General features: G+C 31.9%; 1 protein-coding gene across 7 annotated transcripts in view; it reads left to right on the top strand.

Moving 5' to 3' along the window:
- Positions 1 to 23608, top strand: part of Col11a1 (collagen type XI alpha 1 chain) — a 208372-nt gene that overhangs the window by 128380 nt on the left and 56384 nt on the right. For all 7 annotated transcript variants that reach the window (XM_078026837.1, XM_078026836.1, XM_078026841.1 and 4 more), the window contains 5 exons: positions 3941 to 3994; positions 7266 to 7373; positions 7773 to 7862; positions 8116 to 8169; positions 21897 to 22004. In XM_078026837.1, coding sequence (XP_077882963.1) covers positions 3941 to 3994; positions 7266 to 7373; positions 7773 to 7862; positions 8116 to 8169; positions 21897 to 22004 — 414 coding nt within the window. The remainder of the gene's footprint in view (positions 1 to 3940; positions 3995 to 7265; positions 7374 to 7772; positions 7863 to 8115; positions 8170 to 21896; positions 22005 to 23608) is intronic.

Genomic DNA, 23608 nt, shown 5'->3' with positions numbered 1-23608 from the left:
AAAATGGAGAAATATAATGTTAAACAAATTAACTGAATAATCCATCTTATATACAATGATGATTGGGCACAGGAGAAATTGTTAACTCCTCGATGGCTTAAGAATTCTCATGGGTTAGTGATTTATTTTATCACTGTTATGAAACTACATATATGAATGTACAAATGGGTTGTTATTCTAGTCAGAAATCCTCAAGGTTTGGCATATATTCTTGGAACATGTTCTTGTTTCTTAATATTGGTTAATTTTATCCAAATTTCTTGAGAAAACCACAACATAGACTATCTTTGACTGCGTGGTTAAAAATCACTTCAAGGCTTTCTGCCAACATGAAGACGTATTTGGAATTGCATAGCCATATGTGTTAACAAATCTTAAAATATTATTAATTTTCTGCCATGGAAGAAACAGTCTGTCAGCAGCAAACCAATTCCTGTCTCACTCTCCAAGTGACAATTCTTAGTTTAACAGCTTCCTAATTTTATCCAGGCTAGAAATTTCAAAGTCTGGACTTTCCAAAGCTGATTCAAAATGATTTATAGTGGGGCCAAAAAATAAAATTGTTTGAGTTTCCTCTTGGGAATGATATCTCCATGATGAGGAAAATATAGATTCTCTAAATAAGAATCCACAGTGAAATTTACACTCAAATTCCCACACAACATTCCCACTTAAATCTTGCATCCAATCATTTTAAGTATCACATTATTTCCTGGGAATAACAGGAATACTTTTGAAATTGGTTTTAAGGAAGGAATACCTAGAGAATTACCATTTTAAAATCACTTTGTCTTCAATTTAGTCAAGAGCTTCTGCTTTTCTCTGAAATAACTATGTCATATATAACATTTGAATTTAAACAAAGAAGAAAAGAGCATATTAACTAATGCCTCTAGGAAGAATCCTTCTCTCTAGTAGTTTCTCATAGACAAAGGCCAGGATTATTTTTGGGAAATTATATTTCTGATTTCACAACCTCTTTTCATAGAAGAGTGAATCACCCTACGGCCAGGAACTGTTCTTTCTCACTTTATTTTGCTGCCTAGAATTCAAAAGATTTCTTTGCATAAGATCAGAATCTAGACTGGATAGGCTTTGTATATATGTGTTATCTTATTTCAAAGAGGAAATTATTTCATTATTTTTTAGCTTCTTCCACATTCATAAATTCAAGATTCATTTTGATGCCTTACATTTTCAAACTTTTTCAAGTCTCCAGAAAAAAATCAGAAACAGCTCCTATTATACTGAAATATCCCAAATCTGTCTCAGTGACACTGCTAAATCCAGTATTGATGCCAAAATTGATCAAGTCCCTTAGAGATTATTAGAATAGGAATTACATTTTGGTTGGGTCTTAGATATTCCAAGCTACCCATGAATATATCAAATTAATTTCTATTTTTAGGGACTTTAAAAGGGCATCAGTTATTCTAAAATTAAAAAGTAAGTTTAGTTTTCTTAAATGAAAAATGAGACAAGCAAACTCCATTCTGATCTGTAAGAATTCTACTGTGTGTAGTTTTTCTGTACAATCTCTGGTGTAAATTTATCAGATACTTGCAAATGTAATAAATGTCTTGAATAAGCAGACATATGGGCAGTGCTCTCTTCCAGCTCCTCCAAAATCCATCACCTGCACAATTGGGCTAGCAGCCAAGCTTTTCTCTTTCCCCTTAGGATGCATGAGTGCAAATGTGGAATGTAAATTTTTCATAGACTTTCCTCAATGAAATATTGATTTTTAATCAATTAATTTTAATCAATTGTTGTTAAATTCACTTTTTGCTCTCACATTCACTAAGGAAAAAGATTTTAATATTTTTTAAGTTCAGAAAAGCATTTTCTCCTTCAAGTCGAACTTGAAGGAGAAGGGTAATCCAAACAAAGGGAACAAGTCATGCAAATGTATGATTCAGATACAGTTGAGAAGATTAGTGTGGGTAGAACCTAGGACACATTTTCAAAGCAAAAGATGTGACTGGAGTAGCAACAAGGTTGAGATTGTGCTGAACTTTGTCATCAATATTACTTGACATATGTTTAGCAATGAGTTGATTAGATTTGCTTATGTGAGATAGTGATTCTGGCTAAAAGTAGATAAATGAGTGAACCTGATTTGAAAAACTGCAATCATCAAAGAAAGAGATGATTGCAGTTGAATAACACAAGTCTACTGGGACATGAGAGAAGCTCAATGTTGAGAGTCTCTTAGGTGACACTCTAGGTTTAAATGACTGAGTCTGATAGCTGCAGGAAAGTGTGTGAACAGAAGATACTTCATTAATAAAGAAACAAAAGAAATAAAGAAAACCACAACTCAGAGAAGGTACTTCCAGTGAGCACCATGTTGGAAATGTTGGAGACAGAACCACATACAATTGGAATGACCAATTGGCCCTTATTGAGAAAGAGTCAGGATTTAACATAGATCAGTGTTTTAGAAATAGTTTGGAGCAGGTGGAAGAATGAATCATCATAGAGGTAAGAAATGTCGACATGGAGGTTGTTGACAAAATCCAGGAGAAGTGTACATATTCATACTCACATATATTGTGCACATGTATATGTGTGTTTATATGTGTGTGTGTATATAATCTGAAAATCTGATGACAGATTTCCAGACTTCCCGATTGCTAAAAAGTTAAAATTAAGCAAACTGCTATTTTGACTATAAAATTCTAAATAAATTCTGTGATAATTTCACTCAGGATTAGTGGGTTTGGCTATTTAGAATGATAGCTCAAGTGGAACCCTGATAGTCTTAAGAATTATAGAGTTTTATGAGACTGGGGTTGTGGCTCAGTGGTAGAGCACTTGCCTCCCACATGTGAGATCCTCAGCACCACATAAAATAAAAAATAAAATAAAGATATTGTGTCCAACTACAACCAAAAAGTAAATATTAAAAAAAGAATTATAGAGTTTTATGTTTTCCTTTTGATATAAATTATAATAATTATAAATTCAGATTCCTTTTACTTATAAAATTTTGCTATTACAAATAATTTAATCATAATTACCTGGAAGGTTGTGCTACAAATGTGGACCACTAGCTTCTTTTCTTGCTTATTTTATTATTTCCAGTTTTATTACATGTTACGGTGAACAAAACTTTTGTAAACACTGTTCACTTTAATTTTATTCTTTGGAATGTTTTCCTCTTAGTTTTTTCTATCTATTCTCCTAACTGTTAAATGCAACCTTACTCACATGAGAAAGCACTTTGTCTATCATAACACAATTATACAGAATGAATAATCCACGAGTCTAGAGAAATGTAGGCACCAAAATAAATTCCCCAAAGCTTGATTTAGTAAAGGCATTCTGTTCACATCAACCAGATTCTATTTTAATGATTGCATTATTTGCAAGGTGTATTTACAACAATATTCTTTTGGGTTTTTAGAAAGAACATTTGTAAAAAGATGAAATGATTACTAATCATGCAAAGCATTCTCTTGTATATGTAAAATATGTATTTTTGTATCCTTTTATACTTTATGAGATTTTTGGAATGCATTAAAAAGAAATATATGTAGATCACTGACTATAGATTTATCTATGGATAGAGAATCAGTGGACTGTTTTAAAGAATGTCTAAATCATCATTTATTTCATCCATAAACATTGCTATGTTAACATTCTATATGTTGTTTGACCTGGTAGAACATGGCTAAGAATACATTTGTGCTCCAGCTTAATCATACTGCCTTATATTTTAGTATATTGAAAATAATCATTGCATTACAATGTGAAGCAGTGAAGATAGCAAATTTTGGATTTTTAAAAGAACTGGAATATGTTAACTCAGATTTAAGCACTTGAGGTATTTTTAGCCAATAGTTGACTTTCTTTTAATAAAGTTATTCATTTGTCAAATTTTAATTTATGCTTTGTCCTTTGCATAGATTTTACAGATAATACTTTGTTTCTTTAGGGATTTCAAGGCAAGACTGGCCCCCCTGGGCCAGGAGGTGTTGTTGGACCACAGGTATGTTCCTTTAGTTTGCTAATGAGGTATATTTTTCTGTTTATCTTTTCACCTTAATAAGTTGTGTAACATGGATCCATGTTATTATGATTCCAAATGTTGTATTTTTAAATTTCAGATCACATTTAAGTATCTGAAGATTACCAACATCAAATGATATTCAGCAAATATCTGCTTAATTAAAGCAAGTTATCATTTTCCTGTATCAATAAAAGAGAAGAATATATTATGAAAGTGTATCAGAAATTCACAATGAGTTTAACACTAAAACCTGACCATGGCACCATCTATATTTTATGAACCCAAAATTCTTTCTAAAGAGTTTGTCCATTTAAAATTTAAAATTACAAAATGACTTCAGGCCTTTGAGTATTAATTAGGCCTAGAAGAATAAGATAAAGCTCAGAATATAACAATATTTATAAATTTTAATATTTGTAACTTATTACATGTTTTTAAGGGGTTTTGTCATCATAACAACCGTTATTCATATCAATTCATATCAGGAATAAGTATTATTTTGTTTTCTTGAGCATATGTGAAATATTGGTTAAGACAAGAATCTCTCTCAAGACAGGTAGCAGACAACTAAAATATTAGAGAAATATCCTGAATTATGGTATCACAGAGCTGCATATAATAATTAGTGTGCATAAAAAATAAAATTGTTATCCTGTCCCAAAACATATGGACTAGACAGAACACTTTTAGTTTACTCAGCAGGAATTTTACCCCTGGTAATAGCAAGTTACAGTAAAGCAAGATCAGTTGGAGAAATGTTTTAATTATTTAATTTTTTTACTCTTTTTCCTATTAATAATTTGTTCTCAGTACTTTGTAACTCATGTATTTACACATACACTAACATGCACATCCATAAATATGCATCCCTCCCCAGAGAAACAAAACTACACTCTTTTTCTAAGAATTTGTGTGGCAAAAGCAAAAATGAAGAATTATTGGATTTCTTAATAATTTTATTTCAGAGAATAATTTCAAACCTAAGGGAAAATTTTAACTCTTTGTTCTTTTTCCAAGGAAATACAGCATGCATGTCATCATGCATTTTTTTTTTTTTTTTGGTGTGTGTGTGTGTACTCAAGGGTTCTTTTTTAAAGATCTTCAGTTTTAATTATAGATATACAGTGAAACCTATTTTTAGGAAATACTTTTATATATGAATAAATATATAAGTAATACAAATATATTTCAGTGTATACCATACATAGCAAGAGTGAATATACATATATTAAGTATATATTGCATATTATATACATTATTCAATAATTTGAAAGCTTCCTCTGAAAATACTTTTATTTTCTGTTTCAAATAACTTCATAACCATTTTCTTTGGAAAAAAGAAAGAATAACTATAGCATAATTCCTATTATACTCAATATCTCTGAGGAGAAACTGAATTAGTCTATCTAGAATGTAAACATGTTGGGTGTCTTAACTGAATATTTCAGGAACTGATACCTTTTGAAAATGTATCCCTGCCAAATGCAGACATCTACAATTCTGGGACCTGACTTGTTTTTTTTTTTCTCCTTCTTTATGTTAAGGCATAAAAGTAGCAGGTATTTTATTGAGTATACATCTTGATTGATTTATTTTTCCTATTATGAATGGAAATCCAACTATTTTAAAGACAATCTTAATTCCCACAGTGGCACATGCCTATAATCCCAGTGACTCAGGAAGCTGAGGCAGGAGGATCACAAGTTGAAAGCCAGCCTCAGTAACTTAATAAGACCTGTCTCAAAATAAGAAAATAAAAAGGGTTTGCAATATGACTCCATGATTAAATACCCCTGGGTTCAATGCCTGGTTCCAAATAAATAAATCAATAAATAATTGAACTCCCTGTTTTAAATGTAACTATATTTTTATGTTAGAATAAAGGGAGTGAGGTAATGGAAGAAATAGTTCATCTTTTTTTTTTTTTGTATAAATCTCTGCCCATTTTTGTCTCACTGATACAGCTATTTAATTAGTAAAAACTTCATATCATTTTCTTGTGAATCCTGGCATTCGGATAAAAAATTATCTTTGGGAGAAAAACTTTTGCACAATAATAGTTGAAGACTTCCAGTTATTACATAAAGAAATATAAATCTAGAAATGTGTGCCAATATTTGGGGCACATGTGTTCTTTATACAAGATGAAAAGTTAAGAATATGTTGCATTTTTAGAAAAATAACAAGGAATGATATTCCAAAGCAACTTCAGTAACACATTCCACTGTATAACAACCTTAACATTTGGAATTTTCCTCTTTATATATCTTTAACTTAAATCCTTCATCTTGCTGTTTATTCTGAGTGAACATAGAGACCAGCTGGTCACCATTCCTTGTTTATACTTGATAGCTTGTTACACTCTAGGACCACAAATGGTACCAGTCAGGGGACATATTAATGACCTGACATTTTTCATTTTGGCATTTGCTGCAATTTAAGGGACCTCACTATTTGTGATACCTTTGGCCTAAAGGAACTTCTGGCCCAAACTCACTGCTTTCAGGGGCCCCCTGCCACATTCCTTAGACTTTTTCAAATGAATATAAATTAGAAATAGAGAGGTCTCCAGTGCATGGAAATTCCAAAGAGAACTGCTTGACTTTTTGAGTTCCCAAGGTCTAGGCTTATTATCAAGTAGTGATTCGGTAGAGTACCTATCAATATATCACCAATGTCTCTTTATTGTTAAACTGATTTAACACCTTATATAAAAAGGGAAATGGCATGAAACTTGTTTTTTGTTTTGTTTTGTTTATACTGGGGATTTAACCAGGGGCATTTGATCACTGAGCCAGATTCCCAGCCCTATTTTGTATTTTTATTTAGAGACAGGGTCTCACTGAGTTGCTTGCCATTGCTAAGGCTGGCTTTGAACTCAAATCCTCCTGCTTCAGTCTCCCAAGCTGCTGGGATTACAGGTGTGTACCATCATACCTGGCTTCCAAAACAGTTTTTAACAATACTTGGACTGCCCTTACACTGATGCAATTCTAGTATTAAACAAGGAAAATGTCTTTTTAGACTTCATGTATTTTTTTTTCTTTTGTACACTTGGATATCCTAACCACGATTTCAGACTTTTGTCAGATATGTTACTGTATTTGATAAGAAGTGCTTTTTAGAACAGCATGAAAATAAAGGAAAAGGTTAAAATTTTGTACAAGGGAGTAAGATATGTTTTGAGTATGCATTATATTTGTCAAAAATTAAAAGAGCAAACTAATGTAGTTTTGCTTATCTAATTCAGGGACCAACAGGTGAGACTGGTCCCATAGGTGAACGTGGGCACCCTGGCCCTCCTGGTCCTCCTGGTGAGCAAGGTCTTCCTGGTGCTGCAGGAAAAGAAGGTGCAAAGGTATGACATGCTCAAGGACTTTTCTTAGCTCCAAGCATTCATTTGCTTTTAACTGTACTGCTTACCACTTCTCCAGAGAGTCTCTCTATTTTGTTAGTATTTAAATTAATGTCAGAAAAACATGTCAGGAAGATATTTAGTATAAGGTTATTATATTTGAAGATATTACTGAATAATGGAACAATTAGCTCATTGACCATAAAACTATTGATTTATACAAATAAATCCTTAAATTGAGGTATTGTTATTTCATTTTAATGTACAGGACATTCCACACAAAATTTTCATTAAATAATTTTTAAGCTTTCCTGACAGCAGGTTGGAGGTAATCACAATTTTGTTCATTCAAACGTGTGTAGAAATTACTCTTTATTGATGGATTTGTATTATCTTCTTTAGGGTGATCCAGGACCTCAAGGTATCTCAGGGAAAGATGGACCAGCAGGATTACGTGGTTTCCCAGGTGAACGAGGTCTTCCTGGAGCTCAGGTATAATCAACATATAAATATGTGTGTGAATGGAAGTGCTTATTAGAAGCATTTTTTTTTCAGAGCTTAAATAGAGTCCTGAGTATTTAAGACAATATATGTAAACATAAGCATTTGATTATCATTGTATATATGCATATATGTTTGTATCAAAAAATACTTTCTGACTTTCTCATTTTATCAATCGTACATGTCCTTCCATTTATATTTAGTTCACATTGATTCATTTTCTTTGATTTTACACTTCTCCCAGGGTGCACCTGGACTGAAAGGAGGAGAAGGTCCCCAGGGCCCACCTGGTCCAGTTGTAAGTATGATGATAATCCACAGCTATGCTATCTATGGTTGCAAATCACAGCCATTCTTTCATTACTCTCCTGCTGTGATCTCACAGGGTGTAGGAGAGAAAATAAACACATGCCAATCAAATCAGTCAATGCCTGGATTCTACTAATTGCACGCACTAATGAGTGCAGAAACAGAAGGGTTTAGATGATTGGAAATATTTGCTTCTGCTTCTACTTCTGTCCAGAGATATAAAGAGCTATTTTGCTTCTTACCATTACCAAAGAAATAAATCATAATTATGAGGAATAGAAACTCATGGTCATGGAAACCATGGAGAAGCTGCAATTTGAATTCTTTTTACTCCATCTCTTCCTCTCATTTTAAAATTAATCATAAAATAAGATTGAATTGCTTATATATTATCTTCAGTCATCATTTGCTACAAAACAGGCTAAATTTGAGATTCTAAGTACTTCATAAGACTCAGATTTTGTTGGTGATATAAATAAACCCCATAAACATGAAAAATACATGCCATTTTATATATGATACATATCGATTTATTTAGTCAACATTATGAAATAATTGGCAAATGAGTAAACATCAGATTTTTAATCTCTTCTTTCTGATGATCGTATGTCTAAATAAACTCCTTTGAGAACCATTGAATACAGTCTTCATGTTTTTCCTCAAATTCAATTTTATTCCTGTCTGTACTCTGAAAAGCCACTGTAACAGACCAAAGGCAATATTTGGTGGCCTTTTCTCAATCTCCATCTTTTTTCATCAGCCTGATTAGTGGAAAGTTGCTTTAAATCCCTTCTTAACTACCATCCACAGCATGTTGAAGTCATATTAGTTCCACTTTCAAATGTTTCTTTATCCCTTTTCTTCATTTTCATCACCACACTCTGTTCAGATTCCTTTCGTTTCCTCCTTGACTCCATTTTCCTTCACTCATCAGTCAGTTTTTAAGATCAGTTCTAAATTTTAGTTTAATGCACCTCCTTACCCATGCCATTCCTTTGCTTATACCTTTCTCATGGTTCTACACTGTGCCTTGAGAAATCAAACTCCTCATGGCTACTGGGTCATCTTTCCAATTTGATTCCAATCACCATAGCCTATTTTCCCCCCTAATTCTTCCCCTTTAAGTCTATCCAGTCTAAGGTACTGAACATCTTCTTGTTCCCCAAGCCACCTTGATCTTTTCTACTTTGATAGAGTATAATTTATACTCTCATGTTCTTCTAGGAAACTGCATTTTTTTCTCTTTCTCCTTGGAAAAATTGCAATTATTCATAGCTGTAGAAATTTCTATGGATCATTTATTTGTGAAACTTACCCTGCCTCAGAGTTCTGACTTCTATTTTATAAATTATATTGGAATATCATTAGTTGCCTCTCTTATTATTCTAAATTCCCTGTATTACTTTGGTTATGTTCACAGTACAGCACCTGGCACACAGAAATCATTCCATACATACCTTTCGATTTAATTATCATAAAGCCTGATATAGGAGTAAAGTCTGTATTCCATAACTAATACTGAGAACACAGCAAGCATAGCATTTTTTTAGGGTGATTGACATTATTCTTAGACCTGAAGATCTATAAATCATTCAAATTGGTGAAGATTTTTTAAGGAAAAATAATATATTTTAATGAATATATTTGACTTTCCATGAAATTTATAAAATCCAATGTATAAGATTTTTTACATCCCTCAATATTTAGTGATGGTAATGTTAGCAGGAAAAACAGTTGAATAAGACAAAAGTTTTTATTTGGACATAAAATCTTCAATAACTCTAGTAGAATACAATACATTTAATTGGACTTTCAGGTTTTAAGCTCATCTTATTTTAGGCATAAATGATTTTTTAAATCAATGATCATTGTACTAGTGAAGTCTGAATTATAACTATAAGAATTGTTTTAAAATATTTTTTAGGACCCATGCAAATAAGCGTTTTCAGGTTTTCAAAGCAATTGAAACCAATATATATGTATGGTGCATAATAAACCCTCTGGACATATAGTTTACAGAATATTTATTAGAAATTGTCCAGTTAAATATAGAACAACATATAATATAAAAGTAAATGTGCTGTTTATTTAGTTGCCTTCAACAAATACTTACATAACAATTACTAAATACTTTTTTCTATACAATTAAAAACCACAAAATATGTCACTTGACTCAAAATATGATAAATGGTTTTGAAGAAAAAAAGTCCCACTAAAGATTAAACAGCACTATCAATTGATTGGTGATTAAAAGCCTAATGACATACAAGCAATAGATATTAATTCTACGGGGGGAGGGAGAGAAGTGAAATCAGTGGAAAGGCCCTTCAACTTGGCTTTACAAAGCACAGGAGATTACAAAAACATAAGAGAGAACACATGAGGAAAGGGATAGAGTGTTTGAGGTCGTATCTAGTTTTACTAAAGTAGGGTAAGCTTTGGAAGAAGAAGTAAAATTTTTTTCAATTCTTGCTGGGAACTAGGTACTTAGCTAAATATTTTGCATCATGTAAAGCTAAAGCAGAAATAGAATATGGCATATGATTATTGAAGCTCTAATATGGTAAGTGGGAGTTAATTTGAAGACTTGACATCTTTGGAGCAAGTGGATTAAATAAATAAATAATGAATAAATAAAATTTTAGGAAAACAACTTTTCCCTTAGTGTAAAATATATAATGAAGATGGGAAAGGCTAGATGGTTGTAAACATTCAGGGGCTAATTTATAATTCTATAGTGAGCCATTGACCAGGCAAGTGGGGAGTCACAGCACAGTGCAGATATCAACACAGGAAGGCAGAGTAACAGCACTTTTTTTTTTTTTTTTTTAAATTTTGGACATGGGCAGTGAGGAAAGACAAAAAACAAATGATAATGTCAGGCTTGTGTTTTTGAGGGAATGACAGTTTAATGATGCCTTCCAAACTTAGAACCATTTTGCTTCATCTGTATCAACAACAAAGGGAAAATTCATATATAAAAATTTAAAACCTCATGGAAGTCACAAAAAAATGTTTAAAGGTTTTTATACTTTATTAGTAGAAATGTTTCTCAAAAACTCATTTTGACTTAATCTTGAATAACTACTTATTCTGACAGTAAATTTCATCCAATTTTTCAAGCATAAACCAATTAAAGCTATTCCCCAGTTGTTGGAGGAGGATGCACTGAAAAGAGAGGCAACCTTCATGGCAATGGGTTTCCAAAACTGTGGCTATGATCACAGTAAAATATGGAGGAGGGACTCAAGTTGAGGATTCCAGCCTGTAACAAGTGCCAAACAAGCCTCCATTGGCTTCAGTTACAGCAGTCATTCAGTCATGTGCATGTGGAAGTAGACTTTGAAAAAAAATTTATTCCAACTGACAGACATTAAAGCAAAGCAAAGCAAAGCAGAGCAACAACAACAACAAAAACAACAAAAAATTGGTCTTCTAGATGCAAACTCTAACCTATCTAGAAAACTCGTTTATGTTAATTATCATTTTATAAGATTTGATAATGTGTAGTTTTATTTAAAATGAAGGAATCAGGAATGATGATTTTTTTTGGCAAGAAAAGTAACAAGTTCTGTATTGTGATGTTAATCAAAAAGATAACAGTGGAATAGTAGAGGGAAATGTCTGATCTGTTGGGGACATATCTAAAATTATAAGTCATAAGAGGAAAACAGCATAGGAATATTCTATAGAACTCCTTTGTTTTATAATGGGTAGGTCTGATTTTATATCAATCTCAAATTAACTTTACTTTGGGATATTGGCCAAGTAATTTTAAGTACAGAAGAAATGCCCAGAAACAGAGAGTGTTGGAGATTTAGCAGTTACTCACATTAGGGGAAAGAAAATTAAAAATTGAAGAATTGTCTAAGGAAAAGAATGTGATTAAAGAAGAAATGGGAAATAAAAAGAAAATAGAAAAGAAAAATAGATATTATTGAGTGTGCATTCTTCCAACCCTTGTTTTGAGTACTATATATTCATTATATTCTTGCAAATTGACATGGTCGTATTATTGCATTTCATTTTTAAGGCAAATGATCTTAGGCTTAGAGAAGATAATTAGATTGTATAAGTTTAAAGTCCTTTATCTGCAGATGAAATTCATGATAGCTCATTACATAAATTCCTTTCTAGATATGTAGATCTCTCACTCTGTAACATCTGCTTAACTAAATTTCTCCCTCTCTTTCCCTTCCTCCCTCCTCTTTGATTACATTTTTCCAAGTTGTCCTGACATTTCTATACCCTTTTTATTTATTTTTTATTTTATTGATACCAGGGATTGAACTCAGAGATACTTGGCCACTGAGCCACATCCCCAGCCCTATTTTTTATTTTATTTAGAGACAGGATCTCACTGAGTTGCTTAGGGCCTCGAAGTTGATGAGATTGGCTTTGAAATCGTGATCCTCCTGTGTTAGCCTCCCAAGCCACTGGGATTACAGGCGTGTGCCATCACACCCGGCTTCCATACCCTTGTGAACAATTTTGTCTAAAATAAGAGTCAGAAGAGCTAATATTCCAGATAACTCAGCTTTAATACTCTTACAGTTTCACTGTAACCAATTGACTATTTGAATGAATCAAAGACTAAACTGTTTAAACTATCATAGCAAAGGTTGAGTCCCTAATGATTATAGATATTTTTATGTGTCACAACCATGCACCCTAAACTCTGTATCCTATCTATATTTTCTAATCCATAGAAAGCAAATACAATATTTGTAATCATCCATCTATCTCTGTGTCCATCTGTTTATTCACCTATGAATATATTTTGTACCTGTTCTCTTTATTCATAATTCATTCAGAAATAAACAGAGACCAGAGAATTTGCATCACACTGTTATCACATTCTCTCACAATGAGCTTACTAAGCTTTGCCTGGTCTACATGGAATGCCATCGTCTTGTGTTCAGAAAGACGGTGAAGCATAAAGACATGCCTAAAGATATGTCTAAAGAATGTGCTTGAGAACATGGGAGATTGCTTTAGACAGGATCCTATTTGTAAATATCCTCAGAAGAAATCTCTTGATAATCATAACTTTAAAAGTATTCATTTTAAGTCTGCTTTTATAGAATTATTTTATTTTTGTGTGGTTTCTTGAATACTATTTTTCTTTTAGTTGTTATGTTATCAATTGTGAAATGCAGAATTTCCTTCTTCCTTTGGCTTGCAAAAATCATGGAGTCAAAATTGAGTCTCAATAGGGAAGATGATGCCTTATTATTACTTTTCTAATCTTTTGAACATACTTATTATAAAAGTACAAATTTTGTACATATTTTAATATTAGTTATTATGTTTTGTTCTCATTATTTTTTAACTTCTGGATAAGATCCATTAAATTGACTTTATAACTCACTCAATGGATCATGGCCTACAGAGGGAAAATCTCTTGTCTATAGGCATGTTTGGATTGCTAATATTTTTAGCTTCATATAATGCAATAAAATATTATTTGCTTACCTGTCTTTCATGCTTACCTGTTTTTTACTTATATTCTCTTTTATATATTATGCATTCTCTGTAAACTATTATACTTTTTTTTCTTTTGGAATGACCAAAAACAAATATCTGAATGTACCATTTATTAAGATGAAGTTATACAGATCCATAAAATAGATTTTTCCTACAAAGAACTTATGTTTTACTGAGGATGACAGATAATAATAGGTATTAAGTGATAAACTAAAAGGCCAGAGAGACAAAATTGAAAATAATGCTGTTTGTCTAAAAGAATTATGTTGGATTGGAGCTATAAATAAGAGAAAAATCAGTTTTATCTATGAAAACAATTTTTGTGAGTGCTGAATTTAGTCTTGAAGTTCTCATTGCTATTTTTGTCCTGTTAGGAAAGAACAGGTATTTTAAGATTATGGTTTTCTAAAGATTTTGCTACTAGGAGTAAATGTGTATTGAGAAACAGTTCATAGTTCTTTCACTTAAGAAAAAAAATACCAATAGAGTTCTGTGACTTTGTTCTTTTTAAGTCAAGTCAAAATCAAGTGCTCACTGTATGCATGATGTTGTATCCAAGAACTGGTCATAGATGCCAGTCAAAGCCTAGGCAGGTCTACTGCTCACAGGGGTTTAAGCATGTATAGGTGACTTGTTACCCACATGAAACAGAAAGCACCAAGGAGTGAAGAATGAGAGAGGCAGGCAGTGCAGCACTTTCCTGCATATTGAAGATAAACTGGGTAAATGTTTTGTATGTATATAAACATGCCATATGTGCAGATATGACATGTAGCAAATTCTCAGCTTTCACTTACCCCCTCTATTTTCCTAAAGAAAAATCAGGAGAACGTTTTACCTAAGTAATGTTTTCTCCACATCTTATGATATGAAATCATCTCTTTACCAACAGTTTTTTTCTTAAAAAATATGATTAAAACAAATATGATAGGGTGGTTGGTAAAGCCTTTTATCTTTATATTTCTTTCCTTCTCCTGGGAGTATTAGGATTCAATATGGGGAAAATATATTAGTCAAATAGCTGCTAAAGGGTAAGTGTTCAGTATTTCTCAACTGAAATACTGTGATTCCCACTTCCTGTATCTTCTCTTTCATGGTTTCCCCTGAAGATTCTAAATCTGTTATACTCTTCATATGCTATTATTTCATCTTGGTGTCCTCTCTTCTTTAAGAGCTTACATTTATTTCCTTTCATAGTTACAATTTCTTTTCATTTTTTTCCCCTGCATCCTGTTCCTGGGAACCTTCTTTGCACTGACATTTACTTGTTCTGCAAACAAGGGAATAGACAAGGTTTCAGAAGGATGGCACCTGCTGGCTTATTGGGTCATATATGGTACTTTTTATGATAAAGGGTATCTTCTTGTGGCCATAACCTTGTGGCCCAGGTTGACCCCAGTTAAGCTATTTTTCACATCCAGCTAGGGATGAGAGACAGGTAGAGCCAGGATTGGAGACCAATGACCAAAGTTTGCATAACTGCATGACTTTGATCATTGAGAATTTATGCTTTAAATTCTAATAATGTTTGATATCTCATCTAAATTTTTGGCCTGTGTGATCTAAAATATATCATTTGAAGAGTATAATTATATCATACTAGTCTTGCCATGAAGGTCAATTTGGCCTTAAATTTGACCTACTTGAATAGCTCTGTATTACAAGAACCTCTTATGTTTATGCTTCTATTCTCCCCATAGTAGATACATGTTAAGTGAATACTAATGAGATCATTTGTCTGTTTATCAGTTTCATTTACTTTACAAATGCTCCTCAGAATATGAAATACACATATAAAATAACTGATAAAATATCTATGTTAGTGTTTCCCTCTTCCTCTGTTTAAAGCATTTGAGAAACAGGCCCTGTTCTCACTTCCCCAAGAATATAGAATGATGTTATTGTTGCTTGTTTCATTGCCATTGTGAGGTTTAGAAAAGACACTGAAAATTTAGAGAGAGGGGTTGCAGAAGGGGCTAAAACTAACAATATACTTTAAAAAGGAACTAAATATAGATATTTAAATTCCTTCTTTATGAAAGCATGATCACTTTTTTTTGAAAATGAGAAAAAAAAATCCTAAGTTTTCCATAGTGGTTATTATTGAGTACTCAAATATAATGATACTGTCATTATAATATGTTAATTCAATACATATTAAATTGTTGCCTTTACAAAAGGTTTTTGAAAATATATTTGAGGTTTACAACATGATGTAATGGGATACATTTAAATAGTGGAATTATTACTATAATAAAGCAAGTAACTTTCTATCACAGTTACTTTTTTATGACAAGAGCAGCTGAAATCTACTTATTTAACCTCAATGCACAGTACAGTGCCCTTTCATTAACTTGAGTCCTCATGCTGGGCAATAGATCTCTACACTTCTATAACTTACATATTTCCTATTAGCTCCTGTATGAAAATGCCACATCATAAAAATAGCGCAGGTATTTAGTTATTCACAATAGCAAGGTCATACAAATGGAACTTTTAAATTGTCATGTGTCCACTGGTATTTATATCACAAATTAGGAAACTGATATTTCTCTAGATTTTAACCTTTCTTGAAAATTCTTTCCAGTTCAACACTTTTAATATGTAAAATAGTCATCATTGCTCTAGGGGCAAACACAAAAAACAGTTTAATGCTCTGTGGAGAAAGTTCCTCATCCCCCACCTTACTTTAACAATACCATATTACTTCTTGGATCTTAGTTATCTCTTCTATAAAATTTTACATATACAATTATTTGAGATTATATAATTATTCAAAAATATATAGATGCTTATATATAGTTTTCCAACATCTGTTGCATTCATACTTTAAGACAAGAATTGTTGAAAGATTTTCAGGTGTTATCAACATATTAAATATCACACAAGCCTCATGATAGACTGTGTCCCTAATTTATTGGTTAGCAAATGACTCTTAGAGAATTTGCTCAAGATCAGAAAGTTAGTGCTCTGACTCTGGAATGGAAAAGATTGCACATTCAATTGATACACTTACTTAGGGCCTGCTGTGTTCCAAGTGCTGTACTCCAACTGCTGAAATCATTGACAAAAACAACGCAGAAGTTTCTACTTTTGTGGTTCTGATCATTGTGACTTTAACCTGTATTTAAATCTAAACGTACATCTTAGACATAATTTTTCATTTATTGCACAATTGTAAAACTTCTTATTAACCGTACAGCAATGCAAAAAAATTATCATTATACATGTCTACTCTTTATGAAACATAATTCATTTACAGTGCAGGTTTCTCAAGGGCTGGTACCTATTGTAATATATTTTGTATCTGCAGTAAGTGTCACTAGAGAATGGATCCTCAGTATGTTTTTTATTGAATATGTAAACTGGACCCTCTTTTAATATTGGATTTAAACTTCAATTTATAAAAAGAGACAGAACTTCTCCAGTGGTTCAATTGAGATTAAAGGATTCATAAGTCTTATTCTTTTAAAGTTGGCTTGGGAATATTTAAGATTTGCAAATTTTCTTTGTATCACTTGCTTAATCAGTTGGTACCATCAGAGATTTTCACTATTCATTTATTTATGTATAAAATAAAATCACTGCAGAGCATGCTGTTATTACAAATATCTAGGCTTATAGAATATTTGAAATAACTAGTAGGAAAGGAAATTGAAATTGTACTTTGGGGCACAAATATACATTTAAAAAGTCTCTTCTTGTTTTCATCATTTGTTTCAAAGTTTATGAGCTATGACAAGATCATGAACAATATTTTAACTACAAAGAGATAATATATTTTTGTTATTAATTTTAATGCAGGTTTCACAGAAAGATGGTAATCTGAAATTTAATCTTATGAATGCTTCAAGGGAGAAATTAAAATATTTATGCTTTGTAATAAAAGCATAAAATATCTACAAACTATACAAACTTTCATAGATTCAAATCGGCATTTCATCTATATTTGAGACACATTAATACAATTATTTGAAATATCTTGATTAACTTTAAATATTAAACATACCTCATTGTTAATTTAATATGCATTCTTTTTTAAAGAAAGAGCCATAAATTATTTCCTTGTGACATATCAATCATAATGCATCAAGTTAAGGCAGCATGTATTTCTTTTAATTCCATTACCACATATTTTTAGGGAAAACACAGAATCAACTCTGTTATTCTGAAATTTTTAAAATTTCTGTTGATTATTAGCAAGAGAGCTTTTTTAAAAAAATCCAGCAGGTGAGATTTTATAAAAATATAAATACATATCACTGATTTAATTATGTTCTATATTTATTGCTATTGTTTCTATTATTTAATGTACATAGTACATATTTTACCCTTTGGTGATATCAATGAAGAGAGTGGGGATATTTTTTAAAAGGGAATTCAGTGTCCAGTGCTATGCTGATTTATTTAGAAAATAATTGTAGCAAAACTGAAACACTATATGTAAGGAATACTTAAAAGTATTTTTCTCTTCTAATTCTTAGGGAAATACTGTTTTTTGGTTAAAGGGTTTTTTACTTGTGACTAAAGAATGGCTGGAATTTTTTTTTTGATAGTAAAGGAAAATACCAAGACTTCTCACATCAGGAGATAGTGTAACCAAATATTCAGAGATAAATTGGACATACTGTGTAAGTAACAGTGAGACTTGTAATAGTAGGAAAAAAATGCTTTTCACCTGGAATTCTAAAACATAAAGTAAAAGCAGTTCTAAGTATTTGTGTATGAATGTTTTTGTGGAAAGATCAGGATGAATATACTCTGAAGAAGGTTTATTTACTCAAGTAATTTTAGACTCAGCATCAATAAGAGAAAGATTTAACATTTCAGATCAGGGCAGCAATGTGATAAAAGAGCACCATGGTGTCTTAGGTAAAAGGTTTGTTGAGTAGTTAGCCAAGCTGAAAACAGTTCTTTGGTGGTCTTGAAAATGGAGAAGAACTATTTGGGTAAAGGAAAACACTTTGATCCATTGAAAGTATTTATAACCAATTTGAACTTTAATGGAAGAAGTGGCCTTAAATGGCTCTATTTCTTCTACTTATCAAAATTTAACACAATACGTATGGGTTATGTGGGTACAAAGAGAGTCAGGGAAAAATTGTTCCCCATTTATAAAGTCCTTAGTAGGTTCTTCTGAATTATACATGACATAGGATTCATGTTGACATAATTATAAAAGCATGAGATATAATTTACTCTAATTCAGTCCCTAATACTTCCTCTTTCACTTTCCTCCTTCCTCCCTCTGTTCCCTTCCCTCTACTGATCTTTCTGCTGCTTACTTAGTGTCTTGTGGATGTACGTGGTGATGAGATTCACTGTGGTATGTTAAAATACCTTACATATGAAAAGTACTTTGTACAGTTATTGTTACATTTTAGGCCTGAAAATCAGAAAATAGCAAATTTTCTTTACGTAATCATTTTCATTCTAGTAATCCTCTTTATCTTTCCCTTCTCACAGTTGTCCACCTCCATAGCCTGTGGTGATACCATAAAACAACAGAAATGAGAGAAAATAATATTTATTGGATTACTTGGGTAGACTTTAAACATTGGGGTTTAGACAGGATTAAAAACCTACTGATTTTATGCCTTGATTTATCAGAACTGCATCTCTTTTTGTATAATCAATTACAAATAAAATATCTCAGCACTTATATAGGATGCATATTTTATCTTTGGAAAAACAATGGGTGGTAATCTTTCCTGAGGTTTACAAGTGGAAGATTAAAATAAAAGATGTCATACCTTGTAGGTACATTGATCAGTTTTTCTGATAGTGAGAATTTATCTTAAGGGGTTGTCAATTGTAAACTGAATGAAACAGAATAACCCTTGTTGCATTATATATCGTAATTTTGTTGATGTTTTTCTATTACCAACAAAGGAGTATTTTTATTACTGAAACTTTTCTCTCATTTTATTAATTCGGGGAATATCTATGCATCCCACTGCTCCTCCCCATTCCTCCCTTTTCCCCCTCTCTGCTTGGTTTCCCCTCTAATAATTAGCAGCATATCTTTGAGCTACTTTTCATTTAGAGGTGCACTTCTTGACACTGAAACACTCCAAAGACTCCGCCATCATTATTTCTCTTCTGCACTGGCCTCTGCAGTTACTCATCAGAACTGTGCCACTTAACAGATAAGCCACTTCTTCAAAAAATTATTTTATTATTATGAAATTAAAATAATATAGATTGATAGCACTGCAGAAGTTTATTACTTGAAAAATTCTAACTTATGTTTTCCCTTGTAACTGTGTATGCATTTTTAGTATTTGGGATACTTGATTGGTAAATAGGTACTATTTACACAATTCTTTCATTATTGTGCAATATGAAGACTATTTTCTAGATTTGTCTTTGTACAGTACTCAGAGCTCAGAAATGTCATTATTTATTTAAGTCAATATCTAATTTCATAATTTCTTTAACCATAGTTTGGCAAAGTTTCTCCAATTATTTCTGCATCCCTGTGTTTAAGTTACTCCATAGTAATCATGGTGGTTCAATTAGTCATAAATCAACAGAAATGAGAGAAAATAATATTTCTTGAATTACTCTATCTCCTATAAATCTGTATCCCTTTCATTTATTTTATTTAATTGTTATATTCAGACAACTGGCCAGTTAAAAGCACTATATGTAGCTTGTGAATTTATTTAGAAAATAATGTCAGGAAATTAAGAAGTAAATTTATTTGTAATCTTTTTGTAATCAGTGAGGACTTGGTGAAATTGAGTGGGTGCTGAATTTAAAGACATTCCCCAATAATGGTCCTTAGGAATGATTGATGTCCTCATCAGAGAGCAGCAGTGGGGGGTCCTATGGAGAGAGCACTGAACAGAGTCCAATGTCAGAGTTCCCTCAACAACTATGTAATCATGAGGAAGTCTTGGAGCCTCAGCTTGTTCATCTTTAAAGCTCAGATGCTGCCATTGCAGGATCAATTCCCTCAGATTTTTGAGAGAATAAAATGACAAAGTGAAACACAATAATTTGTAAATTTTAAAGCATATGGAAATATGAATCATTGGTATTATTACTATTTTCCTTATTGCCATTTGCAATTAATTACCTAGATAATAAAATATAAATTAGAATAAATTCAGTAATTCAAATTTATATGTTAGAATGATTTCTACAGTATGGGAAGTATAGCACTTGCAAATAAGTGTTAAATAATGTTTTCCAGATTTTATAAATAATTGATTATGAATTTTAAAATGAAATTGTATAAAGATACTAGGTAAAGGTACTAATATCATCTCATGAAACAAATGAGCCCATTTCTCCATTTTATTCAATTATAAAATAATATGATAAATTATAACAATCACCCATCTAAGACTCTCATCCAAAGGTAAAATACTATTATATTAAATAAAAATAAAAATAGAAAGTATATAATACTTCACATAATTTAGTAAATATTTTTAAATTTCTTTTATCCTTCACTACTTAATTTTTTCATAAATTGTTGAAACAGAATATGAAAACTATAAGGTTATTTTTAAAAATTTTTACATGAGATATTTTTCAAAGCAAATTAGTTTAAAAAAATGTGGTATCTTTCTTAGTCAGTTTCACAAACCTAATCAGTTGTGAATTAATAAGACCCAGTATTTTCTAGAGAATTCTATGATAAATTTAAGGCCTTCTCCAGGAAAAAAAAATGTAAACTTTGGTATAGTGATTATCAAACTTTTCTATGTAAAAGTTGTACTTGAAAATATTTTAAGACATTTTTTGAAGGCAATTTTTAGATTTAGAAATTCTGACTTAGTAAGTTTGAAGTGAAATTCTAAAATCACTTTAAGAAATAATAGTGTAAGGAATGGATTCTGCCAATTTTTTATAATATACACAAAGAAAGTTTATGAGAGATTAGATTGGATAGATATTTTATAGAGCATTGTACACAATTGCAAATACAAATTTAAAAAGCTAGCATCCATAAAACAGTAAATACATATGTAATTTTGAAGTGGTTGTTTATCTCATTAGTCTTACCTAACGTCAACAGCTGCGCTGAATATTGGAACAAGAAATTAGTCTCCTGAATAGTGGATACAGCTGTTCATATTTGAGATCTTAAAATTTTCTAAAAGTTCTTTTTATATTTTTTACTGGACTGTAAAATGCCATTGTTACCTAAGCAACTTAAGGCAGTAATATTTTTATTTCCATTAATAACAAAATAATTATTTTCCTCTGTTCTAGGGCTCACCAGGAGAACGTGGATCAGCAGGTACTGCTGGCCCAATTGGTTTGCCAGGGCGTCCGGGACCCCAAGGGCCCCCTGGTCCAGCTGGAGAAAAGGGTGCTCCTGTAAGTAATGTTGAGGAGAAAATGCATTAAAATGTGACCTTGCACAAGTTATTGCTTTTTATTCAAAAATATTAGCTCTTCCTACCTGACTGTACTCTTCCTGTATATGTGCCTGGCATATCAAGACACCTCCTTTTATATTTATAATAGAGAAAATTTCAAATTCAATTAAGTGAGGTGACATTTTCCCACACTTTATGAAACCCTAATATCTGTGAGGGAGTTGGATATTATTAAGTAAAAATCTTCTCATTTTGCTCCTTTTTAAAAATAAAATTGGGAGCTTTGATTAAAACTAAACCTTGCTGCTTTTTATTAGAAAAGTGTGAACTTTTCACACCCGTGTTATGATACAACTTCAGTTTCAGTCATTTCTATAATCCATAAATGAATCCCATAGAAAATGGCTGTATATTTGTAATTTGAGTTTTGATCTCAACTGAGTGAGATGGGAGGACTCTGACCAATTATTCAGGGTATATTTATGGTCTTAAAATTTGAAATTTTAGTGATGAAGGACTTAGTGATTGAATTTATGTTTTTTTTAATTTTTCCTTTACTTTTTAATATGCTTTTGATTTAATCATATTTTTTTTGAAAGAGCATTCTCATTCTCAAGATTAAAATACAGCCTAATTCAGTAAATGTAGATGAAGGGTGCTGGCTAAGATCCCTCAAAATATAAGTTTAATGCATTTGTATACCTTTATAAGTCTGGACATCCACAATTCAGTTATAGTTAATCCTCAGCTCTAGCAAATATATTGCATTCATTGTCCACATATTTTCCTCTCATTACTCTGTGATATCATTCAGAGTTTCTGACTTGGTGCTGCTGTAAGATAATATCACAGACTGGGGAGTTCATAATGAACAGAATTTGCATAGCTTCATGGTTCTACAGGCTGAGAAGCGCAAGATCAAGGGGCCACATTTCACAAGAGCATCTATGTTACATCATCACACAGCAAAGAGAGTTTGACAGAGAGTAAACCTAACCCTGTGATAATGAGTCCTCCCCTATGACAACATTGATTTCCTCACTCCACCCTCATGACACGATTACCTCTTGTTGGGCCCTACCTTTCACCATGGTGGCACTAGGATGAGCCTTCCATCACATGCTTTTTGGGCAAACATTTGAATCATAGCAGTTTCAAAATAAAGCAGGTTTTTTTTTCCTTTCTCTTTTGCTTTGCTTTCCTTTGTTTGCTTTGCTTTCCTTTTATTTCCTTTTCACTCTTTATTTTCTTTCATCCATTCATTTATTCATTCATTCATTTCTTCCTTCCTTTTTTATTTTGATCTCTGTAATCCAGAATAATAAAAAACAGAAACATTTAATGACACCTGTGTTTAGAATTATGGGGTGGCAGAAAAAGCATTTCTAATATATGCTGAGAAATTTTCTTTAAGCCTTATATTTTAGAGTTGTCTCTGCATGGAGGAGATAAAAAAAAGAAACAGATTCAAGCCCTTTGATAAAAGTTCATTGAGAAATCTAGGTCACACATATCTTGGCATAACACAGTAAAGAATGCAGCTTGGGATGTCCATTCCATTTTCTTTTATTCAATAAATAGCTATTGAGAAAAACTAACCAC

Source organism: Ictidomys tridecemlineatus, chromosome 11 (assembly GCF_052094955.1).
Source record: "Ictidomys tridecemlineatus isolate mIctTri1 chromosome 11, mIctTri1.hap1, whole genome shotgun sequence".
NCBI classification, from domain to species: domain Eukaryota; kingdom Metazoa; phylum Chordata; class Mammalia; order Rodentia; family Sciuridae; genus Ictidomys; species Ictidomys tridecemlineatus.
Note: the sequence above shows the minus strand (reverse complement) of the source record. Positions and strands in the feature narration are given on the sequence as shown.